Source organism: Magnolia sinica, chromosome 2, assembly GCF_029962835.1.
Source record: "Magnolia sinica isolate HGM2019 chromosome 2, MsV1, whole genome shotgun sequence".
Lineage (NCBI taxonomy): Eukaryota > Viridiplantae > Streptophyta > Magnoliopsida > Magnoliales > Magnoliaceae > Magnolia > Magnolia sinica.
Genome location: NC_080574.1, coordinates 96,773,477 through 96,800,659, shown reverse-complemented (window position 1 = coordinate 96,800,659; position 27,183 = coordinate 96,773,477). Strand labels below are relative to the sequence as shown.

Genomic DNA, 27,183 nt, shown 5'->3' with positions numbered 1-27,183 from the left:
GCGGCCTGACGCACCACGTGATCTTGAACCCCGAAACGACATGTTGTGTCCATTACTGACATGCCTCGCGCACCGTGCTGACTGCCACTGCTGGCATTAATGACATTATGACCCGACCTAAGTCCGACCTACAACCGGATCTGACTTACTCCTCAAACCCCTTCGTGACTAGCTTAAAGAGTAAGGGGGGCTTACTGTTGGGTGTAAAAATAGTTAAGTCGGATAGGTCGACTTATGGAATGAACCAACTCTACAAAACAACACGGGCTCTCGAAATCTGAGCCAATAAAGGCTTATACTTCCAAGAACAGGTTGACCTTCAAGGAGGTCGACACAACTGTAAGGACCCTCAAAGAGTGCAACTGTAAACTCACTCATATGGCCAATTGCCGACCAAGCCCATAGATCGGCAATAGATGATCCCAAAATATGACACTTAATCAGCAACATAGCTCGGCTATAGCTCGATAATGACTCAGCTATAGCTCGATAATAGCTCGGCTATAAATCAGTGGATTAGTTGCCCATTGCAGTTTATCCACGGATCAAGCAGTCCGATAATATCTCCAACGGCCCAAAGATCTCTCCCAAGATCTTCGAAAGATAAGATCAAATCCAAAAGCTTCGGGATTGAGGTAAAATCTCTATATACATCCCGGATCTGAGTGGAATCCCCTCCAAATTATCAGGAAAGGCTCCTCACAACACTCATATTCTATTCCTATAAATAGAGGCTGGTGACTCTTTTCCAATAGATCGTCCCCATCCAAAGACCCAGAGTCCTGACTTAAGCATCAAAGGGTCCCCTGCATTAGCCAGGATCCCCTTTGTTCTTCCTTTTCACTTGTGTAGGTCCAGGAGGGTCAATCAAGGGAGGTCTACCAGAAAATTGCATCAACAGACAAACTTTGCAAAAGAGTAGTTTATTGAAATAGATATTAGGGATCAATGATTCTGTGGTCCAGATTGATGAAGTGATGAAATAGTGTGACCAGCCATGGATGGATTACACAGGAAGAGTTCGAAGAATAAAATATCATAACCCTTCATCTGCATCCTAGATAGATAGACTGTCAAGAAATGATTGTAGGGTTTGGATCTTCCATTATTGAGGATTTCATTGGTGTTTCACATCTACTGCAAGGTCTATCAAGGTCAGTATTTGGCATAACAATTAGGGCTAAAAGTGGGGCGGGTTGGTGCTCAAACCTAGCCCAACCCAAGGTTCCTAAACCTCATCCCTAACCCAACCCAACCTCAGGTTGGGAATTCTCAACCCAAGCCCAACCCAAGCAGGCTCGATCGGGTGAATACAAGCTAATATTTTTGTTATTACATTTATCTATTATATTTCAATACAAATCTTATTTTTTATATCTATGATTTTATTAATTATATTCATAGTTATTTATCATAAAGAACTTCATTTTTTCTAAACAAAAAATCTAAAATATAGGACAACTACTCCTTTAAACGTGAAGTCGTATTGTGTAGCACGCAATCTATTCAGGAGAGAAATCTAGCATATCTTGTTAGCTTGAGTCATTGGAAATGACATGCACCAATGAGACTTGACGGCACTGGAATTTCCAGTGCCTTCAACACAGACAATCCACACTCAATTATAATTTATAAGTAACTTATATATCGATCAAGTTCGGGTTGGGTCGGGCAACCCAAGGCCTCAACCTGAGCCCAGCCCAAGTTTTATCAGGTCGGTGTTTGTATAGCCCAATCCTAAGACCAAACCCGAAACATCCTGCATGAGCCCAACCCAAGGTCAGGTCAGTCATGAGTCCGTCCGGTTGAACCCGCCCAACTTTCAGCCCTAATAACAACCATGTCCCACATGTAGAATTTTTCTTCCTAAGCAGATTTAAGTGTTGGCACATTCGTCTAAATCTGGGTTTCCTTTACCCGAAGAAAATCGGGCCAGCGCATCATTAGCTGCCACAGGTTCATGTAAGAAAATAAAAAAGAAAGATGGGTTGCAACCGGCCGGCTGTGGGTTAACCTACATGACCCATTTATGTTGGTCCTTAATATGAAATTTCAAGATAACTGGTAATAAAAGTTCCAAAGGAAAAGAGAAAATGGTATTGCTCCTCTCTAACAACTGGCACTTCGAAAATCAAAATTAACTAAAGCTCTTGCTCTACATAATTATTTGACCTAATGACTTGATCAACGGGATGCAGATTAGCTACTGAACTTGACAGTAGTGAGTCTCGCTACTGAAGTGACGTCACCACATTATGTGAGCTCCACCATGAAGTATGTGTTATATCCACACCGTCCACACATTTGGAGAGATCATTTTAGGGCATGATCCAAAAAATGAGGCAGATCCAAAGCTCAAGTGGACCCGCCATAGAAAAAAGTGGGGATTGAACGCCTACCATTATAAACTTCTTTGGGCCACGGAAGTTTTCGATCAAGCTTATATTTATGTTTTCCCTTATTCCATGTCTATGTTAACTTATAAATAAGTTGGATCTCAAATAAACATCACCGTAAGCCCTAGGAAGTTTTCAATGGTGGACGTGACTATCCCCACTGATTTCGGTGGTGGGTCCCCTTGAACTTTGGACTTGCCTCATTATTTGTATAATGCCCTAAAATGATCTCTCCAAATGGATGGATGGTGTGGATACAACACATGCATTATGGGGGGCCCAAAAAATATGGTGACGTCACTTCAGTAGCCACTCGCTAATGTCGGGTTCAGTAGCTGATCCGCGTCCTGATCAACAGGCCATGGCACGTAAATAGATGTTGACACAAGCATGCCACGTAGGCACGTTTACAATGAAAACCACGGTGTGTTAACTTAACCGTGTAAGCCCACAATAATGTATTTTATTTTATTTTTTATCTCTGTTGTTTATGTTTTTCCATCTCATTTATCCCAAACTTTAAGAAGATGAGCACACCAGTACAAATATGAATGACCATTAAAAGATTTTCGTGGGCCACAAAAGTTTTTTTTAGCAATCGATCTTTATATTTCACCTTTATCCAGGTCTTTTTGACATTATCAACAGGTTGGATGTAAAATAAACATTAAGGAAACCTTACGATGGCCCTTTGAAAATTTTAATGGTGTGGCACTCAATCACCACTGTTTCCGGTGGTCTAGTGCACCTGAAATTTGGATCTGCATGATTTTTCTGCACATCCTAACATGGGATGGAGAAACAGATGGATGGCGCCGATATACAACACGTCATCACGATAAGGGTAACACCCACTAAGATGTTACCAGGGGTAACAACTAATCCGCTCTCCCAGTATGCCAAAAATCATTAGTTCGGAGAGTATTTTTTTTTTTTTTTTTAAAGGCAAGAAGAAAGACAGGAGGAAACTCACATTTCCTTGACCACTTCTGGCATTCCATCCACGGGGTGCAAATTCAGAACGAAAACCAGACCACTCGCTGAGGCTGGCCTTCCCCAGGATGACAGCACCAGCCTTCCTCAGCCTCTTCACCACACCCGCGTCTCGAGGAACGACCGAACCGAGCAAGGCCAGTGAACCTGCGGTGGTGTTGAGTCGATCGGCTGTGGCAATGTTGTCCTTGAGTAGGATGGGGATGCCGTGCAGCAGGCCCTTGGAGCACTTCCCCTCCCTCCTTTCCAGATCTGCCACGTCAGCCTGGTGGAGCGCATCTGGGTTTATCTCAATGACAGCACGGAGAATGGGGTTAAGGATCTGAATCTGATCGAGGTAGAAGAGGACGAGTTGCCTGGAGCTGAGCTTCTTCTGCTGGAATGCCACCTGGATGTCATGGACTGTTGCTTCTTTGATGTTGAAGCCTTGATTACATGGAAGCAGAAGCAGAAGCAGCAGGAAGAGGAACGATAATACTGATGGTGATGGCATGGAGAGGGCTGCCATGGCTTTGGTGCATATACTGTTTCTTTAGACACTCTCCTTATCTAGTAACCAGCACTGGGTTATGTATGGCCACTGTTAATAGATTTAGCATCCAACAAGAGGCCACACTGTGCATGTACGAAAAAGTTGAATGGCCAGTAACGACTGCCCGAGGAATGTGCTTATCTTTTGTCTAGTAATAATAACCTCACAAGGAGGGACCACCCGAGAAATGTGCTTATCTTTGGTCTAGTAATAATAACCTCACAAGGAGGGACTACCCGACGCAGGGAGGACGTGAGGCTGAACACCATCTTCCTCGAGAGGATAACTATTCCGAATCCACGGAATTTCTCTCGACTCCTCACAAAGACTTCTCGAATCCAAGAGGAAAGAAAGCAAGAAAATAGAAATAAATTCTAATAAATTTGAAATTGATTGATGAATCATTAAAAACGAGTTCTGACAACCCTTTAAATAAGGGTATCAAGCAATGGGAAAGAAATCATAATCAAACTACAACTCAAACTCCTAGAATCCACGACTTACTATAAATAGTAAACTTACTATTTATATATACGGTCGTGATGTCTACTAGTGCGCAAGGTTTTCGGCCAAAAATAGTAAGTGTCCTATTTGGCTTCACCAAAGCCTTCTAATTATTCTAAGCTCTTTTCACGTTGGGCGCAACTCCTAAAGCCCGACGGATGAAGAGTTATAATCAAACTAAAACTTATTATTTATAGTAAAACGAAATTAAAACAGGGAAACGACCGTCAATCAAGGGGTTTTTCACAATTACGGGCTCCCAGCTAAGCGGGTTGGTTGGCTAAAGTAGCTCGTCTACCCCAAAATCATATATTTTACGTCACTAACTCATTCGGATTGCGAGATACGCCCGATCTAAGGTCCGATGGTCCGGATCACTTGTGTCATCGAGGCCTTCCTCGATCCATCTTGGCCATGAAAGCGTCCGACCGCCTCTACATCAGTCCCCTCCACTTCAAAAAACTCGTCCTCGAGTTCTCATCTTACGCTGATTCATGATACTCGGTCAAGTCGCGGCGTTGAAAGTCCGTGAGATTGTCATGTCATCTCGAAAGATCAACAACATAAGCGTTGTTATTGATCTTTCGGATGATTATTACCGGTCCAATCTTCTTATTCTTTAATCGAAAATCTTTCTTTGTGTAGATGAACCATTATTTGGTCACCAACCTTGAACACTTTTGTCGCCGATGCTTGTCGGCTTGCTCCTTGTATTTTTCGTTCGAGGTATGTAACTTGGTTTGTAACTCTGCATGAATGCCCATGATCCTGTCTACCATATGTTCTGTTGTAATGCTCATGCCTGGGAGCTTGGGCAGAGGGACCAAGTTAAGTGTGTGGCGAGGTACTCGTCCGTAAATAACCTGGAACAGGGATTTCTCTGTCGAGCGGTTCACCATGTTGTTAAATGCAAACTTCACTTGAGACAAAGTCAAATCTCACTGCTTCAGTTTTTCTCCTGAAATACATCAAAGGAGGTTTTCCAACGTGCGATTCACAACCTCAGTTTGACCATCAGTTTATGGGGTGGTAGGCGCTGCTGAACTGAAATCATGTATCGAATCGAGTCCACAAAGTCCACCAAAAGTAGCTTATAAACTTCGTGTCACGGTTAGAAGTAATAGTCTTGGAAACCCCATGTAGCCGCACAATTTCTCTAAAGAATAGATTCGTCACGTGTGTTGCATCGAGAGTCTTCTTGCAAAGAATAAAGTATGCTATCTTGGAGAAACGATCTACTACTACGAACACCGAATTCATGCCGCATTGTGTTCGTGGGAGACCAAGCACAAAGTCCATAGATAAATCCTCCCAAGGGCCGTCAGGCATGGGTAACGGAGTGTAAAGGCCTGTATTATGAGATTGCCCCTTAGAGGTCTGACAAATATAACAACGTTGGACTGCCTTTCCCACATCACGTACCAATTGCGGCAAGTAATACCGTTCTTCCACAAGAGCTCGTGTCTTGTCTCGCCCAAGGTGTCCACTGAGGCCACCTCCATGTAGCTCTTGGATTATCTGTTCCCTTAGCGAACTGTTTGGGATGCACAGCTGATTTCCCTTGAAAAGGAACCCGTCTTGCATATGTAAGTCACCGGGGTGACCTTCTTGGCATCTAACCCATGCGTTCTTGAAGTCGTCGTCATCGGCATATATGTCTTTGAGGCGCTCGAACCCGACAACCTCATTGCTCATAGTGATTAACAAAGTTGCACGGCGACTCAATGCATCAACTACTTTGTTTTGTTGCCCTGACTTATGTTTTAGTACGAATGTGAATTTCTGCAAAAACGAGATCCATCTAGCATGCACACGGTTAATGTTAGCTTGACTATTAATGAATTTGAGAGCTTGATGGTCCGTGTAAAGTATGAATTCCCTTTGAATCAAATAATGTCGCCAATGTCGCAGTACTTAGACCACCGCGTATAACTTAATCTCATATGTAAACCACTTCTTGTGTGCATCACTAAGTTTCTCACTATAGAAGGCTACCGGCCTATCTTATTGAGACAAAACTCCCCCAATTTCGACATATGAGGCATCACATTTGACTTTAAATAGTTTGTCAAAGTTGGGAAGTACAAGAACCGGGGTCGTGGATAATATGCGCTTGATTGTGGCAAGCTCTTGTCGGCTTCGTCAGTTCACTAAAACTACCCTTTCTTCATGTAATCTGTGATTGGTGACACAATAGTACTGAAAATTTTCACGAACCTGATAGAATGTCGTCAGTCCATGAAAACTTCGCACTTCGTGAATATTTGTAGGAACCGGCCATTCTCTGATTGCCTTCACCTTTTCCTCATCCACCCGAATGCCCGTGGATGTGACGACAAAACCCAGAAACAATAGGTTATCAGTCATGAAGCTGCACTTTTTTAAATTGAGGTACAGTTTATTTTTAGTGAGCACTTGAAGGACCTTCTTGAGGTGTTCCATATGGGTGGTTTCGTCTTGACTGTATATCAAAATATCATCGAAGTAAACCACAACGAACCGCTCAATGAAAGGTTTCAGAACTTGGTTCATCAATCTCATAAATGTGCTAGGCGCATTCGAAAGCCCGAAGGGCATGACCATCCATTCGTATAATCCTTCCTTGGTCTTAAAGGTTGTTTTCCACTCATCACCCGACCGTATTCGAATCTGATGGTAGCCGCTCCTTAGGTCCAATTTAGAGAATATTTTTGCACCCTCTAGCATGTCCAGCATATTCTCCAACCGTGGTATAGGAAACCTGTATTTTATGGTGATTTTATTGATGGCTCGGCTGTCGACACACATGCGCCAACTCCCATCTTTCTTTGGAGTTAATAGAGCTGGTACAGCACATGGACTCATGCTCTCTCGAATAAGACCCTTACGGATCAACTCCTCTACTTGTCCTTGTAGAATTTCGCACTCATTCGGGCTCATTCGATAATGGGGACGATTGGATAAACCCAGGAACAAAGTCGATATGATGTTGGATATCCCGCATGAGGGTAACCCATCGGGAAGGTCATCGGGCATTTTTTGAATTCATGTAGCAGGGCTTTAGTCGTTCAGGGATGTTGGTAGGTTCGAGTTCTTCCCCTTTTACAATTAATATGTAAGTTGTCCCGTTTCCTTTGATTCTTCCACGAAGTCCCGTATGGTTAGAGAAAACGACCATCTACTTTAGAAGTCTCGGGTGGTCCCTCCGGATCTATAGGGGCCAATATGGTCTTCCGACCGTCCTTGACAAAGATATATATGTTATCTTGTCCTTTATAAGTGGCGTCATAGTCAGATTGTCCGGGTCGACTGAGTAGTATGCGACATGCTTACATGTCAACTACATTGCATACTACTTCATCCTTATAATATTTGCTAATTAAAAAAGATATGGTGCACTGTTCAGTTATCTTTGTTTCGATGACCTTTTTTATCCAACCGATTGTATATGAGGAGGGATGACGCTCCATTTTCAATTGTAATTTTTTCACCATGACTTTGGAGACAATGTTCTTTCTGCTCCCACTATTAATGATTACGTCACAAACCTTTTGATTCACTGTACACCTAGTTCAGAAGATGTTATGCCGCTATAGATGCATTTTTTCCTTGGCGCATATAATAGTCGCCTCACGACGAGCGACTCGCCGTGATCTTGCTGAATCCAACCTGAATCATCTGCCTCGTCCTCGGAGGTATGCTCCGGTTCTTCAATATCTGGATCTTCATAAGCGTTATCAGCACTACCATCATTGATGGCGAGGTTTGCCACTTTTCGCTGGGGACAAGTATTTGATAGGTGGCCTGGTTGGCCACAACGATAGTAATTATCGGGCCTTGGCCGAGCATAGGGGTTCGGGATTCTACTTGGACAAGCAGTAGTCGATACGCCCCTTTGGGGTCTAGCTTGCCCACTTCCCTGATCTCGATTCTCAAATGTGGGAGGTTGAGTGCGTGCTCCTACGGGCTCCTTCCCCTTAGGCTGTGCAGTTCCCTGGGGCAGACTTGCCACAGGAATCCTTGCAGTAGGATAGGTCCGTGTGTTAGGACATTCAAGCCGCCCGAGTAGCCAACTTAATCGCATCATTCATCGTCCAACGGAGTGCATCTGGACCCGATCCTGGATAGTCATCGTAATCCACCGTTAAATCGGGCAACTTGCTGCAATTCGGTCTCGACCAAATCGTTACGGCCAGGCAGTAAAATTCTTCTGCGTATTCTCTTACCGATCGCTACCCTTGCGACAATTTTGGTATTGTTGAAATAATACCGATCATAATCGCTAGGGAAGAATCGGGCACGTAGTAGCCGCTTCATCCGCCAGTGCGGATTGGTACTTTCGATGTCACTGGTTCGCACGAGTTGCGATTGTTCCCTAAGTCAAGCTCCTCCTTTCAACTTGTAGGCCACAAGCTTGACCTTCTTTGCTTGAGGGACTTCCATATAGTTAAAAAATTGCTCAACTTCAGAAAGCCAATCGAGAAAATCCGCATGCGTAGTTGACCATTGAAGCTAGGAATATCAACCCGCATCTTGAATTCTCGATCCGTTCGATCTACTCGATCGCCGCCTTGTCCGGGGTGTTGGAAGATTATATCATCGATTTTCTCCTCACTGGAGCCCGCTTCCTCAGGAATGACCCTTGAATGCACTGCCGGTACTATCCTGCGATCAAGGCGATTACGAGTTTCAGCAATTAGCGGTGGAGGATTACCACCAAGAACACGAAGTTACCTTAGGTTTTCCGCCAAGAGATCCGTTATGCGGTCGATGGAAGCCTGCAGCTCTTGCATGGCTTGCTGATTCTCTCGTTGCGCTACTTCAAAAGTTACCGCCGTTAAAGGTAAATTCCCTAGAGCACCGCCCATGGGATTGTTGCCCGACCCGTCGTTAGAAGCCATCAATCCGAGGAGAAACCTCGCTTTGATACCAAACTGACGTAGGGGAGGACGTGAGGTCGAGCACCGTCTTCCTCAAGAGGATAACTATTCCGAATCCACGGAACTTCTCTAGACTCCTCACAGAGACTTCTCGAATCCACGAGGAAAGAAAGCAGAAAATAGAAATAAATTCTAATAAATTCGAAATTGATTGATTAATGATTAAAAACGAGTTCACAACCCTTTAAATAAGGGTATCAAGCAATGAGAAAGAAATCATAATCAAACTACAACTCAAACTCCTAGAATCCGCGACTTACTATAAATAGTAAACTTACTATTTATAGACGGTCGTGATGTCTACTAGTGCGCAAGGTTTTCGGCCAAAATAGTAAGTGTCCTATTTGGCTTCACCAAACCGTTCCCCTAATTATTCTATGCTCTTTTCACGTAGGCGCAACTCCTAAAGCCCGACGGATGAAGAGTTATAATCAAACTAAAACTTAATATTTATAGTAAAAACGAAATTAAAACAGGGAAATGACCATCGATCAAGGGGTTTTTCACAATTCCGGGCTGCGCAACCCGGTGTAGTGGGGTTGGTTGGCTAAAGTAGCTTGTTCTACCCCAAAATCATATATTTTACGTCAGATAACTCATTCCGGATTGCGAGATACGCCCGATCTAAGGTCCGATGGTCCGGATCACTTCTGCACCCGAGAAATGTGCTTATCTTTGGTCTAGTAATAATAACCTCACAAGGAGGGACTACCCGAGGAATGTGCTCGATCTTGCAAGCATTAGCCATTTCTAGCATGCCTTGCTTTGCCCTTGACATCAGGTTTCCTAGAGCTCAATGTCATTACTGGAGTGTTTGAGTGCTTTCTGCTGTATTTTACTTTTTTAAAAAAATTTCAAATATTTTGGTTTCCTTCGGTTATTTAAAATTTGTGCTAGTTGATTCTGTGGTGTGAGTTTAGACCGCGTTAGATTTCTCTAAAAAACTTTTCTTGTATATAAGAAAAGCTTTATCTAAGAACTTGATCCCCATTCGTAAATATGTGAATTCGGTCCCATGGAGGGCTATGTCTTTAGCTCTAATTGATTATTGCATCTTGACGGTCGATTGCTCTAGAAATCTAATGCACTTGGGAAATCCTTCAAGGAGAACAAATTCGATTTCAAGCTGAGTGACTCATGTCACGCCTAGGTTAAATTCTATAAGTTTTTTATCCCAATTTTTCTATTTTCTTTTAAGTGCTCAATCTTGCAAGCATTAGCCATTTTGGCATGCCTTGCTTCTCTCTTGAAGCCATGAGTGAGTCAGCATTCCCTAAAGCTTGACTCAGAAAAGCTCGACTTGAAATTGGATTCGGACCGAGTTGACCTAATTTTTGGAGCTCAAAAAAATTTCAAGCTGACTTTGAGTCTGCCCGAGCTCAAATTGACTTTGATCAAACCTCAAATCGAATCGACACGATGGAAGTAGCTCGATGACTCGATTATTTTGATATTGATGCTGCTTGCCAAGTGTTTGATGAAATGACTCAACGAAATAGTGTTTTGGGTGCATATATTCTCTGCGGGATTGGCCGGTGGCAAGGAAGGAATGAAAAAAAAAAAAAAAAAACAGACACACACACACACTTTATATTAGACTACCCTCGTATCTTGATTTTAATGTTGCTATCCAAGTGTTTGATAAAATACATGTAAAGTACTATTACTCTTTTTGTGTTTTGTGGGAAATTAAAATTACACTTTATGTGTTGGAGAAAATGTCGCATAAGCTTGAATTGACCAGAGCTGCTGACTGAACCGAACCGGCCAATTAGGCTCAAGGACCGAGTCAAGCCGAGTTCAAACTAGAGTTAGCTACTGGCCAAGCCGAGCCAAGATGTGCCAAGCTCGACTTGGTACGACTCGTGTACAGCTCTATGGCTATCAGTCCTATTGTGAGTAAGCATTCCCAATGTGCACAGGCCACGTATTAAGTACGCTAACTTACTGGAATGCAAAAGAGATACAAACGCATGGAGGAATAACTCGTATTTCAACGGAGCTCTCAAACTTAGAATTCTTTTTCACTTTGTTAAAAGCAAGGGTCTTTACCATTATATAGATTTAAAAAGCTATTAAAACCCAGGCATGTAAGGTTAATACCATGCCACGTGATAGTCATCTATGAGTATACGTACAATAATTAAGAATTCTCTAGAACAATCCCAAAATATTTTACACTTTTCTTTACAAGACTCCACAAAAGTTCTCTGGAAACTTTAACAGATATCTTCGCAACTCTAAATCTCTAACACAACTTTTGAATTTTATACAATTATCTTGACCCTCTTCCTATTTTATACCACTTTTCACACACTTCTACCTTGTTATAAGATTTTCTAAAGTCATATACAAAACATCTTTAGCGTACGAGTGAAAGCATGGATTTAGCCAAGTCCAACTTAGTCCCCAGGTCAATGATTAGTACGCGACATTGAACTCAACTGGCTTACCATCTTGTGTGTATTGTTGTATTTGATGTCTTTAATTAAGTTTTATGTTTCCTTTTCTGTTTGGGATTCTTCCCAGTTTCCTTTTCCGTTTGAGATTCTTCCCAAGGTTATATATATATATATATATATATATATATATATATATATATATATATATATATATATATATATATATGGGTGTAAATAAGATTTAAAAAAATAATTCCTAAGGTTTTTCAAATTCATCCAAGGGGCTCAAAGGGTGTAGCAAGGGTGAGATTCGAGGTTGTTCGAATCAGGTAAGTTCTTTCTCTTTGTAATTTTTGCTTTCATAGTGTTCATCCATCACTTTGTGCCGTGATTTTTTTCTCAAAAAGATTTTTCCATGTTAAATTCAGAGTACTTGTATTGTGCTTTCTTGGTGCGATTGGATTACTCTCCTAGATTCATCTTTGTGTGCTTCTACGGTCTCCCAACAAGTGGCATCAGAGCTATCGTTAGGACACAGGCTTGAATCTAAAAGTTTGTGTTAATGGCTGCCAATCCTAAATTTGATGTTGAGAAATACTTCGAGAAAAATAATTTTGAATTATGGAAGATCAAGATGACTAGCCTGTTGATTCAGCAAGGATTGGATGAAGTCCTTGAGAAGTGACCCGAAACTATGGATTATTATTATTGGAAGAAACTGGATAAGAAAGCGAAATCTTCAATCCAATTGTGTTTAACTGATGAGGTTCTCTATAATGTATTCAGGGAGAAAACTGCAGCAAGTTTGTAAGCAAAGTTAAAGAACATCTATGCTAAGGAGTCCCTTGAAAATCGCTTACACTTGAAGATGCATCTGTTCAACTTCAAGATGGCAGAAGGAGGAGATGTTGAAGCCCACATTAGCAATTTTAACAAGATAATCTGTAAATTGCTAGATGTGGAGGTAATCAGGCATGTATCTTGTTGAATTCTCTCCGTGCATCGTATAAGTCTTTTAAAGACATCTTGTGCACCAATAACACGACCCTTAGTGTTGATACCGTTATATCAGTCTTTCAAAGAATGGCAATGAGTATGGTTGTTCACGAGTCGAGCCAGTTCGAAAAATTCGCTCAACTCGGCTCGAGTCAGCTCGAATTGACTCAGCTTAAATGGCCGATTCGGGCCAAGTCAAGCTAATTATTTGAAGCTCGAGTTGAGTTCGAACCGAGTTCGACCAGGGGGCATTTCAACTCAACTCAGCTCGATTAATAAATATATTAAATATTATATATTATATATATTATAATATATATATAAGTTTTAAGTTTTAACTTTAAAAAATAAATTTTTAAAAAAAAAAACCCTAGAGTCTCTACCCGTCGTCCGCACGCACCCCCTTTCCCTTTCCCTTTCCCTTTCTTCTCTTTCTCTACCCGCTACTAGCTGCACGCCCGCCCAGACCACTACCGCCAATTTTCATTTCAACTCCATAATAGTATGATTCCAATCTCTTGAGATCTACTTCTTGGGCGAGAAACCCAAGAAATTCGAGATGAGTCCTTCTTAGATTTGTAAGAGCTTTAAGGAAATCCAACGATCTGATTGGCTAGAGCTCTTTACTTGGATTTCTAATCTGTGTTCTAATCTGTTTCTTTTTTAGTACTTGGATTTTTGGTGGTGGAAGAAGATCAAGAACAAATCAGTTCTTACAGGTTTCCTCATCCAATTCGAAGCTTTGTTTGGTTTTTTTATCAGGTTTTATTTTGATTCTCCTAAAATTTTGAATTTTTCATCAATGGAGGAGGATCAAGAATAGAATCCATTACTTTCTCACCCAACAAGCTCGAGCTCGACTCGACTCAAACCACTAGCTCGACTCGAAAGCTTTGGCAAACAAGTCAAGCTTCAATGTTGAGCTCGAGCTCGAACTCAAACTCGAGTACATCATGGACAAGCCGAGCCGAGCTTGGCCCACCTCGACTCGACTCGGCTCTATGCCCACCTTTAGCAATAAGAAAGAAGAACGGTAGAATGGGGGCCTCTAATGATGCTTTGTTTACGGTAAGGAAAAATTTTGAGCGGGACATAAGATCCTCTAGCTTAAGATCCAAATCCAAGGGCAAGGGCAGGAGAAAGTTAAAGTGTTGAAATTATGGGATGTCAGCGCACATAAAGAAGGATTGTACAAATCCTAAAGCAAAAAAAAAAAAGAAAAAAAAAGAGAGAGAATACAGAGTCTTCTTCCAAGGAGGCCAATACTATCATGTCTGATCAAGAGATAAGCGAAGGTGATGTATTGTCAGTGTCTATAATCAGACACTTAGAGATGAGTGGATTCTTGACACAGTAGCTTCATATCACATGACTCTTCAATAGAGTTGGTTCGCCAGTTACAGAGAGTGCGATGGTGGACAGGTATTTATAGGTAATGACAATGCTTATAACGTTATAGCTATGGGCACTGTCCGTATCAAGATGTTTGATGGAATGGAGCATACCTTGACTAAGGTGAGGTACGTTCCTGACATGAAAAAGAATTTGATTTCTCTCGTTGCACTTGAAGCAATAGGGTGCAAGTTCATCGGTTTTAATGGGGTCCTTAAGGTTTCAAAAGGAACGCTTATAGTTACGAGAGCACAGAGGCACGGAAATCTTTACAGACCGATCGGGAGCACTTCAATAAGTGGAGTTGCAATGGCTATAGCAAATTTCACGTCTGCACGTATGTGGCATGTACGTATAGGCCACAAGAGTGAGCGAGGCATGAAGGTACTTTCCGAACGTTGTTTAATTTCTAGTTTTAAAAGTCTTGATTTAAATATATGCGAGTATTGTATTATGGTAAACAATATATGTTATCTTTTAAATCTGGAAAACATGTATGTAAGGGTGTGCTTGAATATATGCATTCTTATGTATGGGGGTCGTCACCGTGGCGTAACATCTCAAATTTTTAACATTTTGGATTTTCAAAAACCCTTGAAAATTTTCATTATAATTAACCTACATTGTCACTTACTAACCCTTGATGCTCAAGGAAATCCTACATGCAGGTGGTACCAGTAAAGAACCACACGACTCCGATTAATCAACCGTAGAAAGCCAAAGAATTCACCAAATCACTTAAACATTGAGTTTAGCCTTATAATTTGTTTATCTAGGGCCCAAATCTAGCTGACCTACCATTGACTAATAAAGACAACCGTAACTAAATAAAGACCTATCAAAAGCCAAGACAACTAGGGTTCATATCTTAATTAACAAACCAAATCAATTTAGTTACTCTTTTAGTATAAGAACCAATGGTTTAAGGTGATTATGATCAAATCACCATTTTCACTAGTTATGAATAGGTCACACTATGAACTTACCTAATCCAAAAACCTAATCATTGTGCACAAGAAATCCTGATACTTAATTCATTCCAGAAATGCCCTGATCATCCAAACAAGTTCTAGACCGCTCATTAGTGGGCCACTAAACCCGATGTTATAGAAACATGTTCGTCTTAGTGGGCTTGACATCCATCGTGGGATATCGAGTCGAGATCGCATCTTGAATTATTCAACTTGGACCCGTAAGGTGAGTGTTTGAGTTGTGCAAATACCTTATATGAAAATTTGAAACTTAAGTGAAATAAGTCCATTACTCTTTCGCAAAGTTGTAATAATCAGACCGTCAGTTCATGGCCAAATTCAGGATACTAACTAAATATATTTCTCCACACATATCCATATTGCCACGGCCCCGGTTGATCATCGGTGACCGTTAATCTAAGTTAAGGCCTTCGCAGTTGATCGGTACACCCAATCATCGTATAATTGTGTCTAAACAAAGATCGCAGTATTGGACACCTATTCCATGGCTTAGATTGACACATATGCCTTCCATCGGGTCCCATTAGTTAAAAACAACCTCCTTTTAGGGTTAATATAATGAATAAAGGGTCATTTACATCACTTCTGGCACTATATAAAGCCTTTATTTGGGCAACCTCTTCTCCCATGCAAAGTTCAAAAAGAGAAAAATGGAGAAAGAGAAAGAAGAAGAGAAGAAGAGAAGAAGAGTAAGAGTATGAGTGGGGAGGTTTTAGTGCTTCCCCTCATCGATTTCCTCCAATCAAAGCCCTAGCCTCGATCGTTTTCCTTTGTCAAATCCGCCCCACTCGCAATTAGAGATAAGAAACAAATCTTACTTCCCAACCTAGGTTTTTTTTATAGGATGAATTGCATGAATCTCACATAGTTCTTTATGTTTATATATGAATTTGTGATTTGCCCCAAATCCATAACCCTAGGAGCTCAAAATCGAAGATTCATTCTTAAAGATGTGGACTATTATTCCTATATTGCTTTTTATGGACTCTTGAGGGTCTTAGTTAATGATGTCTTATAGTGAATGATTCGTAAATAGCTAACATGTCTATATTTTGAGTTTGATTGCAATATGTGTCATTGGTTGTTTATGAATGCTCACATGTTTGGTAAAATATCCAAGTGATCAAATGCGTTATTTTAATGATACTCACATGTTTAGTTGAATGCTTGATTGGATGTATTGATTTATTAATAATATTTGATTAAATGCTCTAGTAAATGTATTATTCCATAGAGACTCACATGTTTGATAAAATGCCTAGGTGATTACATGAGCGTTCTATGTATGCTCTCATGTTTGATAAAATATATATGTGGTTGTGTCGTTGAATCTATATTGACGGCATGACGAATTCCTAAGTTTATAGTGATGTTTAGGTTACTTACAATGTTGGGTCAGTCGATAAATTGTCCAAACCAAGGGGTGGCCCGAGTTAGGCCGGCCACCCTAAGCTCATTCGATCAACCCGGGTTAAACATAGACGACTGACAGTAGCTGGACTACACAGGATGTTTGCGCCCAAAACTGGTTACGCCAGAGTTCTCCCAGATCAATCGAATTAGTCCACTAGCCGACTGATCGTGTATGTTCACAATGTAAACACGATCAAATTGAATCTAAGATACCCCATTCCCAATAGATGAGTCCATTCATAACTGTTAGTGCGATACAATCCCACTAAGACTCATGATTCTGGCATGATAGTATGGGACACCGTGTCCGAGTTGTCAGCCTATGCTTGGGTGACGAGCCTCCCCATAGTGACCAGTGAATACTAATGGAGGTGATAGATCATTGTTCAAACAACCCCCATCAAATTACTCGGCCGATGTTTCCGTGCTAGAGTACCGTTTGAATGACTTGGGCGTGAATGGAATTAGGTGAGGAGTCATTTCCTTTGTAGCAATCCTGCACCTCGGAACTGAGTGATCATACTCAGTGTTTGGGTGATGACTCATGCTGGGTTGATCCTCACGCATTTAAGTGTCATGTTGTACCTTTATAATTATTGATTAGTGAGATAAATGGGTGATACCTAAAGTTGGATCAAAAGACAATGGTAAGGAACCGCTACGTGCGATAACGAGCCATGTGATCCGGATAAGGACTCGTAATATAACGTCGGTATCCTAGCTTCACCAATATGCTGGATGAATGTAACTTAATAATTACTTGGCTAATAAACACATTAATCGATTGTATTAGATAGGATATGGTGATTTGGCTTTGGAGTCACGTGATGAGGGAGTGTTGGCATTTACGAAATAGGTGTTGAAGTCACTTGTGAGGGAGTGTTAGATTGTGAGGTGCATGCATCATTTCATAATCGCATTCATACATTTAACAAGAGTATTTAAGAAATGTTTGATGTCTTATTTATCATTAACTGTGCTGATTGAGTCGATAACATATGAAACTTAGAACTAATGGAACCACTGAGTTAACTCACTCCCACCTAGGATGGTATTTTAAAACACCAACCAGGCATTATTGTTAATGCAGGTTCTACCGAGGCCCCTAGTAGGTAGACTTTGGTCGGCTTACACTTTTGTCATGATACCTTAGGAGTGTCGGGCGAAGATGGAAGACCTTACTTTTATTTTAGTTATGTGCTTTATGTGTAAATTTTGTCACATGTTTGTTGTGGCTTGTATAATCTCCATTTTGGGTGATCATCACTATTGGAATTGTATTTTTGACTCTTAGCCCTATATTTTTAAATATTTTGTTATCTTTACCTCGCTTTGGTTCCGCTAAGTTGAATTGCACAACTCTAATTATCTATGCATGAAATGAATTTGAATCTAAATGAGCAAATATATACATTTTGTTAACTCCTGGGAACTCGGGACCGGAGTATATGTACTCGGGTGCTGATTTTCGGGGCATTACAAGTGATTTCCACTGGAGGGTCATCATGGTTTGTCACATTCATAGACGACTACTTCCAAAAAGTTTAGATTTATTTCATGAAACATAAATCCGAGGTTTTCACCAATTTCAAGTAATGGAAGGCCATGGTGGGAAAACAGTCAAGGCGAAAGGTACATGTATTAAGGACAGATAATGGCGATGAGTTTACTTTAGGTGAATTTAATCAATTTTATGAGTAAGAATGAATCATTAAGCACAACACAGTGTGCCACACACCTGAGCAAAACGGTATAGCTAAGCGGATGAATCGGACTCTCTTGGAGAGAGGATGATGTATGATTAGTAATGCTGGGTTGGGCACCTATGGACTGAAGCCGTTAACACGATTTGTTATGTGGTGAATCGGTCTCTTTATACGACTATTGAATGTAAAATTTTAGAGGAAGTATGGAGTGGCCATAAAGTGAACTATTCAAATTTATGTATTTTTTGTTGTAAAGCTTACTCTCATGTACTATCAGTTGAGAGAGATAAGCTAGACCATAGAGCCAAAAAGTACATCTTTATTAGCTATGGTGATGGTGTGAAGGGATACAGGCTGTATGACTAAGTCACACGGAAATTCGTTATTAGTAGGGATGTCAAATTCGATGAAGGCTCCCTATTCTACAAGAATGATCAAGAGGAGCAACAAGAATCGGAAAGGTTGGTCATGGACGTTCAGATTGACACAAGTGATATGTAACACCCTGGGTTTTTGAAACCCGAGTATATGACTCGTTTTTCAAAACGTGAATGTTAACCTTTAAAGACAGCCAAATTCCACGTGCATTTTTTTTTCTTTTTCAAAGTGAGCATTTAAGCGGAATGTGAACAAATTAAGTATAAAGAAAATTGTATATACATTCAAATTATAAGAGTGGCTGCCCACAATGACTCATACAAACAAATGTCTCGATGTTAACAAATATAAGAATTACAAGATTCAACACATAAGAATATATTAAATGCATATAAACTCAAGCTGCAACATCGCGCGACTTCTCTTAGTAATTACAACCATGCATCCTTGATAATTGTACCATGCTCTTCATCAACCCAAACATGAATATCATTTAAACCACTTGCAATACCTGTACGGTTATATATTCGACGAATGAGTGGCCAGCTCAGTGTGAATTCCCCTCCAGATTACACACTACCGCATTAGTTAAGCATAGTTTTTAAACAACAAGACATACAAAACATTTCATGATGCGATCTTATTTATGTGCATGAATGCGTAAATGTACATCAACTAGGGATGCACATCTAGTTAGTCAAGTGAATGGACGTTTCAAACAGTCAGTCCATTCATGCAAGAGAATGGGCCTTTCAAACAGTCAGCTCATTCAACTTACAAAGTAGTGGGCCTTTCAAACAGTCGGCTTACTTACACATGAATGAGCCTTTCAAACAGTCAGCTCATTCATGCCTGGGGATGGGCCTTTCAAATAGTCAGCTCATCCCAAATAGGGGAATGGACCTTTCAAACAGTTGGTCCATTCAAGCTAGAGAATGCGTCTTTCAAACAGTCGACTCATTCAACTTGCACAGGAATGGGTCTTTCAAACTGTCAACCCGCTCAAGTAAGATAGTGGGCCTTTCAAACAGTTAACTCACTCAAGCAAGAGGATGAGTCTTTCAAACAGTTAACCCCCTTTTTAATAAGAGAATGCACCTTTCAAACAGTCGGTCCATTAAACAAGAGAATGAGCCTTTCAAACAGTCTGCTCATTCAAATTGTAGGGGAATGGGTCTTTCAAACAGTCGACCCACTCAAGTAAGATAGTGGGCCTTTCAAACAGTCATCTCACTTAAGCAAGAATGGGCCTTTCGAACAGTCAGCTCACTTAAGCAAGAATGGGCCTTTCAAACGGTCAGCTCATTCAAGCATGGGGATGGGCCTTTCAAACAGTCGACTCATCCCTAGTAAGAGAATAGACCTTTCAAATAGTCAGTCTATTTAAAATGCAAGTGCCATGAATGCATGATTAATACCAGTAATTATTATTCCAATTTGCAAGCAAACAATTTAGAAAAGCTCAAAGGTCACTATGGGGGGCTCATCACTCAGCATAGGCCAACAGCTCGGGCATAATGTCCCATTCCACCATCCCCGACCCATGAGACTCCATCATTAGGATGTTTAATGGCATCCTCCTCAACCAATGGCCAATCGCAATCTATCAAGTGGGACTTGCCATTGCATGTCACACAAAATAATCCATCAAGCCTCCTAGGACAAATATGCAATGAAAAAGCCCTGTAGGCGCAATAATTCATGGATGGTAAGCCCACATCAATGTTTCATTTAATCCATTAATTGAAGTAGCCACTAAGTGAGGGTCCATTACAATCACAGTTAGTCAAGTTACATCCCAAGTCTGGATGCACATATATAAGTGGGGTTTTTCACTGATAGATGTAGCAGTTCAAGTTCTACAAGCAATTCATAAACGATCCATAAACATGAAGGATACACAAGTACAACATATGGATATTTATACAAGCTAAGTGTTGAGCATATGATTGATAATCAGATTCAATATCTAACACAAGTTATCATGAATTAGAGATATCAATTATAAAATGAACTATTACTTAAACTAATGAGGAAGAGGAAAGCTCAAGGGGAAAGATTCATCACCTTATGAATCTAATCACCTACTAGTGCCCTTAGGAGGTGTGCATACCCTTAGATTCAATTCCTACCATGAAGTGTACATCGTACGGTTAAATCAAAGTTTTACAACTATCTACGGTTAGGATCAACGTATGTTATCAAATGGATTTTGACCTATAATCCAACCTAAGATTAGGTCTTTAATAAATACAAGCTTCATAATTATAACCTCTAATTAAATAATCAAATCTAAATTCCCAGACAAGAGGGTAAAGAGTTATACCTCAACGAAGGTTTGATGTGGTCTAACTCAGTGCGGAGCAAGTTTACTCAGGAGGATGGGTAAGAACAATGATCTGATTCAACCAAGTCAACTCGGTGACTCCCACCCTTCCTCTATTCTTCTACCTTCCTTTCTTTCGTTTAAATGCCAGAGAGGGCCCAAACTCAGCCAAGATGCATAGACTTACCAAACCCAACCCGCAACTTAGTGCAGTTGAGTTGATGTGGCACGTAACAACTCACCCTCCTTACTTTTATTTCTTCCTTCTTCTCCCTCTTTCTTCATGTTACTTGTCTTCTCTTTCTTACTCATTTCAACAAGGTCGCTAAACTAGAGCCACTCAATCATAGACCCAAGCAGGGCCCGCGTCCAAGTTGACTCAACTCAGCTCGCCATCCGAGTTGACTCAACTCAACACGACATCCATCAACTCTCTTTCATCTTCTTCTTCTGCCCTTTATTTCTTTCTTTTTTTCTTCCTTCTACTTCTTGTGACCTCTCTTGCTTGAATGTTCAGCAACACGTCAGGCTCGAACCAGGCTTGTTCCAGACCTAGAAGTGGCAACAACCACACTGGGTTGAACAACCCGATTAAAACTCGACAACCCTCTCTTCCACTCTGATTTCTCCTCTCTCTCTCTCTCTCTCTCTCTCTCTCTCTCTCTCTCTCTCGCTGCCTTCTCTGACTTCCTCTCCCTTTACCTCTTCTCCTTTCTCTGATCCATCTAGCAAGGATGCTAGACCAAATCTCATCCCGACTTAGGCCTCAGTGAGTCGGGCTCGCTCGACTTGGCAGCGAGTGCAGCACAAGTAGCACTTGCACTCACTCCCTCTCCCACCGTCTTTTTCTTCATCATTCTCATTCTCTCTTTTCTAATCCCTGCATGGCCGGACGAGCCTAGATTCAACAGACTCGATGTGGTGTGGCTCATCTCCAAACGAGGAAGATATCTCGGGCATTAATGGCAAATGTTGACCCGGTGCTTGTTCCTTCAAGATGGAGCTTCTGGATGACCTGAATGTATCCCATGAAGCTTGAGGGAGAAGGAAAATAAAGCTCCATTGAGGTTTTCATGGTGGGTTCGAAGGTGGAGGCTGGCGGATGGGTTTTCTCCTACAGTCGCAAGAAAGGTGGAGGTGTGCTCGAACACGGTTTCTAAGGTTTACTTATGAAAGAAAGAGATAGGAATGGACGGCCGGGATTGACTAGATGCTAGGGTTTCTGTTGATGGGGGTATTTGCAAACCATTGGCACAACCAAAACCGGCCATTGTTTTGTTTGGAAGCCCTAAACCATGTAGCTAAGTGGGTGGCTAGGATTTCTCTTGTATGAATGGTTGAGGTGCAGGGAGGGGAGCTTACACAGATTGCCAGCCTGACAAATAGAAAGCACAACAGATTTTTCTATTTTCGAAAATAAAACGATTGCACACCCCTCTGTTGTGCTAGGAAGTGTGCTCATGTTTGTGAGTTCCCTCATGTGAAATCACCATGGGTCTGGTCTGACCAACCTCCCTCATATGATGGACAGTTCAGATCATCCATCTGGATAGTGGAGGTGGGCCACAACTTGAACAGATGAACGGTCGCTTGCCCGTTCAAAACGCGCTGAGCGCGGGAGTCAAAAAGGAAGAAGGTATCTTCCTTCTTTTGGAAATCCTAGTCAAACCCATTTTAACCGGGTTCGGTGTACCATGGTTATACAGGGGTTGTGCACATGTGCACTTGTGTGGGGCCCACCGTGATGTTTTATCGAAATCCACTCTGTTCATGATTCTTTGTGGGCCCATCTGGGTCATCCGACCGGAGATGCGGAAAATCCAAAGCTTAGGTGGGTCGCACTGAGCAAAATGTGGTCAATGTTGGTTTTCTATCAATCCGATGGTCAGATTAATTCTTCATATGATCATTAGTGATTCTTATGATTTCTAGCCCTGCCTATATGGAATTCCTTAGTGGATTTGGCGATCTAAGGCCCCAATTGTAACATCGAGGGGCGAATTGTTAAACCGAGTATGGTACCCCGATAAAGAGTCGCTTTAGTACTTGAAAGGACCATTCAGCTAACATTCTGACCATTAGCCCTTAATCCCGAACAATCCAATGGTTGGATTTGACTCAAATCTCTATCTTAGAGTCTTATGATTACTGGAAGGAATTTAACTGACCATAACTGTCAATTTAACGGTCAGATCGATTTCCTATCCACTCTCTGATGTCCACAAGTTATATGGATAGACTTTAACCGTGGCTTTCACAATTTAGTGTCCATGACACGTAATTGAGTGTCAAATCATCCCACAATAAGTTGTAGACCCAATAAACGGTGTATCTCATAATTTGGGCTTCTAATTTTAAGATGGACGGTTGGATTTTAACTATAAAAGAAACTAATATCCTAAAGTAAGTTTTTGTAATTACGTGGTGGTCCATCTCAAGGATCAATCAAATGGAAAGCTTGATTTATGGGTGAATTCCACTCCTAATGGTTAGATGACTTAATATATGAATGAAGATTGCACTAGATGATCAATATGTATAGATCGTGGGCCACTAGATGATGATGTGTAATGTAAGTCATGTGTGTTCCCACACACGTATAAACTAATTTAGATCTTCATAGTAACGCTCGAGTACTGAAAAGTACGGGGTGTTACATGATACTCAGGTTGAGATAGATACGGAGATAAAGGTACATGAAGACGTGGAGCAGCTACTTAGGAGAAATTTGTTGTGAGCTCACAGACTACCGATAAGATACAGCGACGACTCTAATATCACATATGCCCTTATTATAGATAAGGGGGACCCGTCTACTATTTAGGAGGCTCTTAATGAGCCTGATGTAGAAAAGTAGAAGGGCGGCAATAAATGATGAGATGGACTCTTTGTATAAGAACAACACATGGGAGGTGGTGGAGCTTCCAGTGGGCCGAAAAGCGATTGGATGTAAGTGGATCTTCAAGAAGAAATGGATAGATACAAAATAAGGTTGATAGTGAAAGGTCACGCTTAGAGAGAAGGCATTGACTTCATGCATCGACTTCATAGAGATATTTGCGCCTGCTGTAAAGCAAGTGTATAAATATCAGATTCATGTTGGCACTGGTTGCCCAATACGATCTCGAGCTGGAATAGATGGATGTCGAGATTGCATTCTTATACAAGGATTTGAAAGAGCATATTCACATGAAGCAACCAGAGGGCTACGAAGTTCAAGGGGCAAAAAAATAATATTTGTAGGTTAATGAGATCGTTGTACGACTTTAAACAGTTGCTTAGGAAGTGGTATAAAAAAAATTGATTCTTTCATGTTGAGTTAGAAATTTACTGGGAGTGAATACGATCACTATGTCTACTACCAGACACTCAATGATAGCAAGTTCATCATTCTAGTATTGCATATTGATGACATATTGATCACTAGTCATAATATGTCTTATATCGATGTACTGAAGACTTAGTTATCAAGGATATTCGAGATGAAAGATCTGGGGGCTACAAAGAGGGTTCTTGGCATAGATATTCATAAAGACAGGAAGAGGGTAGGCTTTGATTATCACAAGCAGAATACATTGAGAATGTGTTGATCAAGTATGGGATAGACAAGCAAAGTCGTTGAGCGTTCCCCACGTGGCTCACTTAAGTTTTCCTCGGAACAATGTCATAAATCAAATGAGAAAAAATAGGATATGTCTTGTGTGCCTTATTTGAATGTTGTTGGCAGTTTAATGTATGTTATGGTCTGTACGAGATCTGATATTTCATAAGCAGTCGGTGTTATGAGAAGATACATGTCAAACCCCATCAAACAAAATTGGAAAGCGGTGAAATGGCTACTTCGATACATTCGAGGTATAAAAGACTACATCTTATCTTTTAAGAAGACAGTGGCAAAGGTAGTAGGGTATGTGGATTCAGACTATGCAGGCAATGTGGATTCTAGAAAGTCAACTTCAAATTACACGTTTATATTATCAGGTAGAGCAATTAGTTGGATGTCTAAGTTTCAGTCCGTGATGGCTCTTTCCACGACCGAAACAGAGTATATGGCAGTGACGGAAGCATTCAAAGAATGTGTTTGGATGAGAGGCATGATATATCGTTGAGGCTTTAACAGGAAGCCGTACCAATTAATTGTGACAGCGAGAGCACTATCAATTTGGCTAAAAATACTATTTATCATTCACGTACTAAACACGTTGATGTTCTTCACCATTTTATCCGAAGGGTGCTTGAGGAAGGAGGCGTTACTTTGAAGAAGATTCACACTAGCGTGCATTCGGCAAACATGCTCACTAAGGTGATTTTTCCAGATAAGTTGAAGTTCTATGCGACTTCTCTGGACTTAGTGAAGGCATAAAAGGAGGATGGAGTGTGCACGAGAAGTAATGGTGGAGATATGTTGCAAGGCAGAAATAAGAGAAGAGGACAAGAAGCTACAAGTTTGATGATTGAAGACTTGGTGGAGATTGTTGTATTTGATGTCTTTAATCAAGTTTTATGTTTCCTTTTCCGTTTGGGATTCTTCCCAGCTTCCTTTGTCGTTTGGGATTCTTCCCAAGGCTTCTTCCCAGCTTCCTTTGTCATTTGGGATTCTTCCTTTCCCAGCTTCCTTTGTCGTTTGGGATTCTTCCCAAGGCTTCTTCCAGCTTCCTTTGTCATTTGGGATTCTTCCCAAGGCTATATATATATATATATATGGGTGTAAATGGGATTAGAAAAATAATTCCTAGGGATTTTCAAATTCGTCCAAGGGGCTCAAAGGGTATATAGAAAGGATGAGATTCGAGGTTGTTCGAATTGGGTAAGCCATTTCTCTTTGTAATTTTTGCTTTCATAGTATTCATCTGTCGCTTTGTGCCGTTGTTTTTTCCCGAAAGGGTTTTTCCAGGTTAAATTTGGAGTGTTTACATTGTGCTTTCTTGGTGCTATTGGATTACTCTCCTATATTCATCTTTGTGTTCTTCTGCAGTCTCCCAACATGTATCACATTCCCTCTATCCATCAAGTACACCTTAATTGTTAAGCCCCATGGCTAGAAGTTAGCAAAATCCACAACTTAGGTAGGTCAGACGGTAGGGAACAATGGGAAATGCCAACTGCACCCTTGTGTGTGAGTCCCAACATGTTGTATATCGATATGTCTCACTTTGATTAACAGACACACCAAAATCTAGACTGATCCAAAACTTAGGCAAGCCTCACCACTTGAATCGAGAGGTTTTAGGTGTGATTTTACATGCTTTAAACTCAATCATTGGATTGGACTAAGTTTCAATATGTACGGTGAAAATGAGTATTTGGACCTGATGGACGAAGTGGATGTTACACGCACAACACAGCAGGGTTCATAGAGTTTGGGTGTTTCATGAGCTTTCTTTTTTTTTCACAAGCTGTGCACAATAGGATGTTGTAGAATAAAATATCATCACACTCTTCAAGAGCTAAGTTTTAACTTGTCCGTGACACTGCAGTCCTGCCAAGAAATGCCATCAATGGAATGGATCGAGGCATTGAGGGTAAGGAGCGGATCCAGGCAGTAGGTGAATAGGTCGTGGGTTAAATCAACTGAATAACTTTTTGATGACTCTCAGCTAAAAATCACAAAGAAGGGAGGCCATCTTGGCCATACGAAATATATCCTTAAAATGAACGGTGACAATAAAAATTATTATCTACCGCTATTAAAAAAATAAAAATAAAAATTGATGGATATAATTGCATATTCAGCTTTATTCTCAACAACGGCCATCCATGGTGCATATCATTATTGCTAATCAGAACCGTCCTCCGAAGGTTAACGAAAAACGCAAGCAAACAACAAACCCTCTATGATGGAGAATAACATGGTAAATCCGGGACGCAGATTTCCTGTGAAAGCCTTTCGCTAAAAGTTACTATTTTGAAACCTAGGTGGAGCCCACCGTGATGTTTGTAAAGAATCCACCCCACCCATCCATTCTTTGAGCTCATTTTAGGAAACAAAGTAAAAGTGAGCTAGATCCAAGACTCAAGTGGGCCGTACTAAAGGAAAAGGTAGTTAGGGAAATTCCGGCCGTTGAAACCTCCTTAGGGGTGTCAGTGACGTTTACATACCATCCATACCGTTCAAAACGTCATTCCTACTGGGATAACTGAAAACATGCATGATTTAAAACTTCTATTGTCCCACAAATATTTCAATTGTGTACGTTCAATTCTCACATTTTTGGCCCACTCGAGCATTAGATC

At 40.9% G+C, this 27,183-nt stretch overlaps 1 protein-coding gene across 1 annotated transcript in view; it reads right to left on the bottom strand.

Annotated features, from left to right (window-relative positions):
* Positions 1–3,999, bottom strand: part of LOC131237290 (probable amidase At4g34880) — a 34,899-nt gene extending 30,900 nt beyond the window's left edge. Inside the window, exon 1 of the mRNA XM_058234989.1 lies at positions 3,370–3,999. Coding sequence (XP_058090972.1) covers positions 3,370–3,897 — 528 coding nt within the window. The 5' untranslated portion in view covers positions 3,898–3,999. The remainder of the gene's footprint in view (positions 1–3,369) is intronic.
* Positions 4,000–27,183: the final 23,184 nt, after the last annotated feature.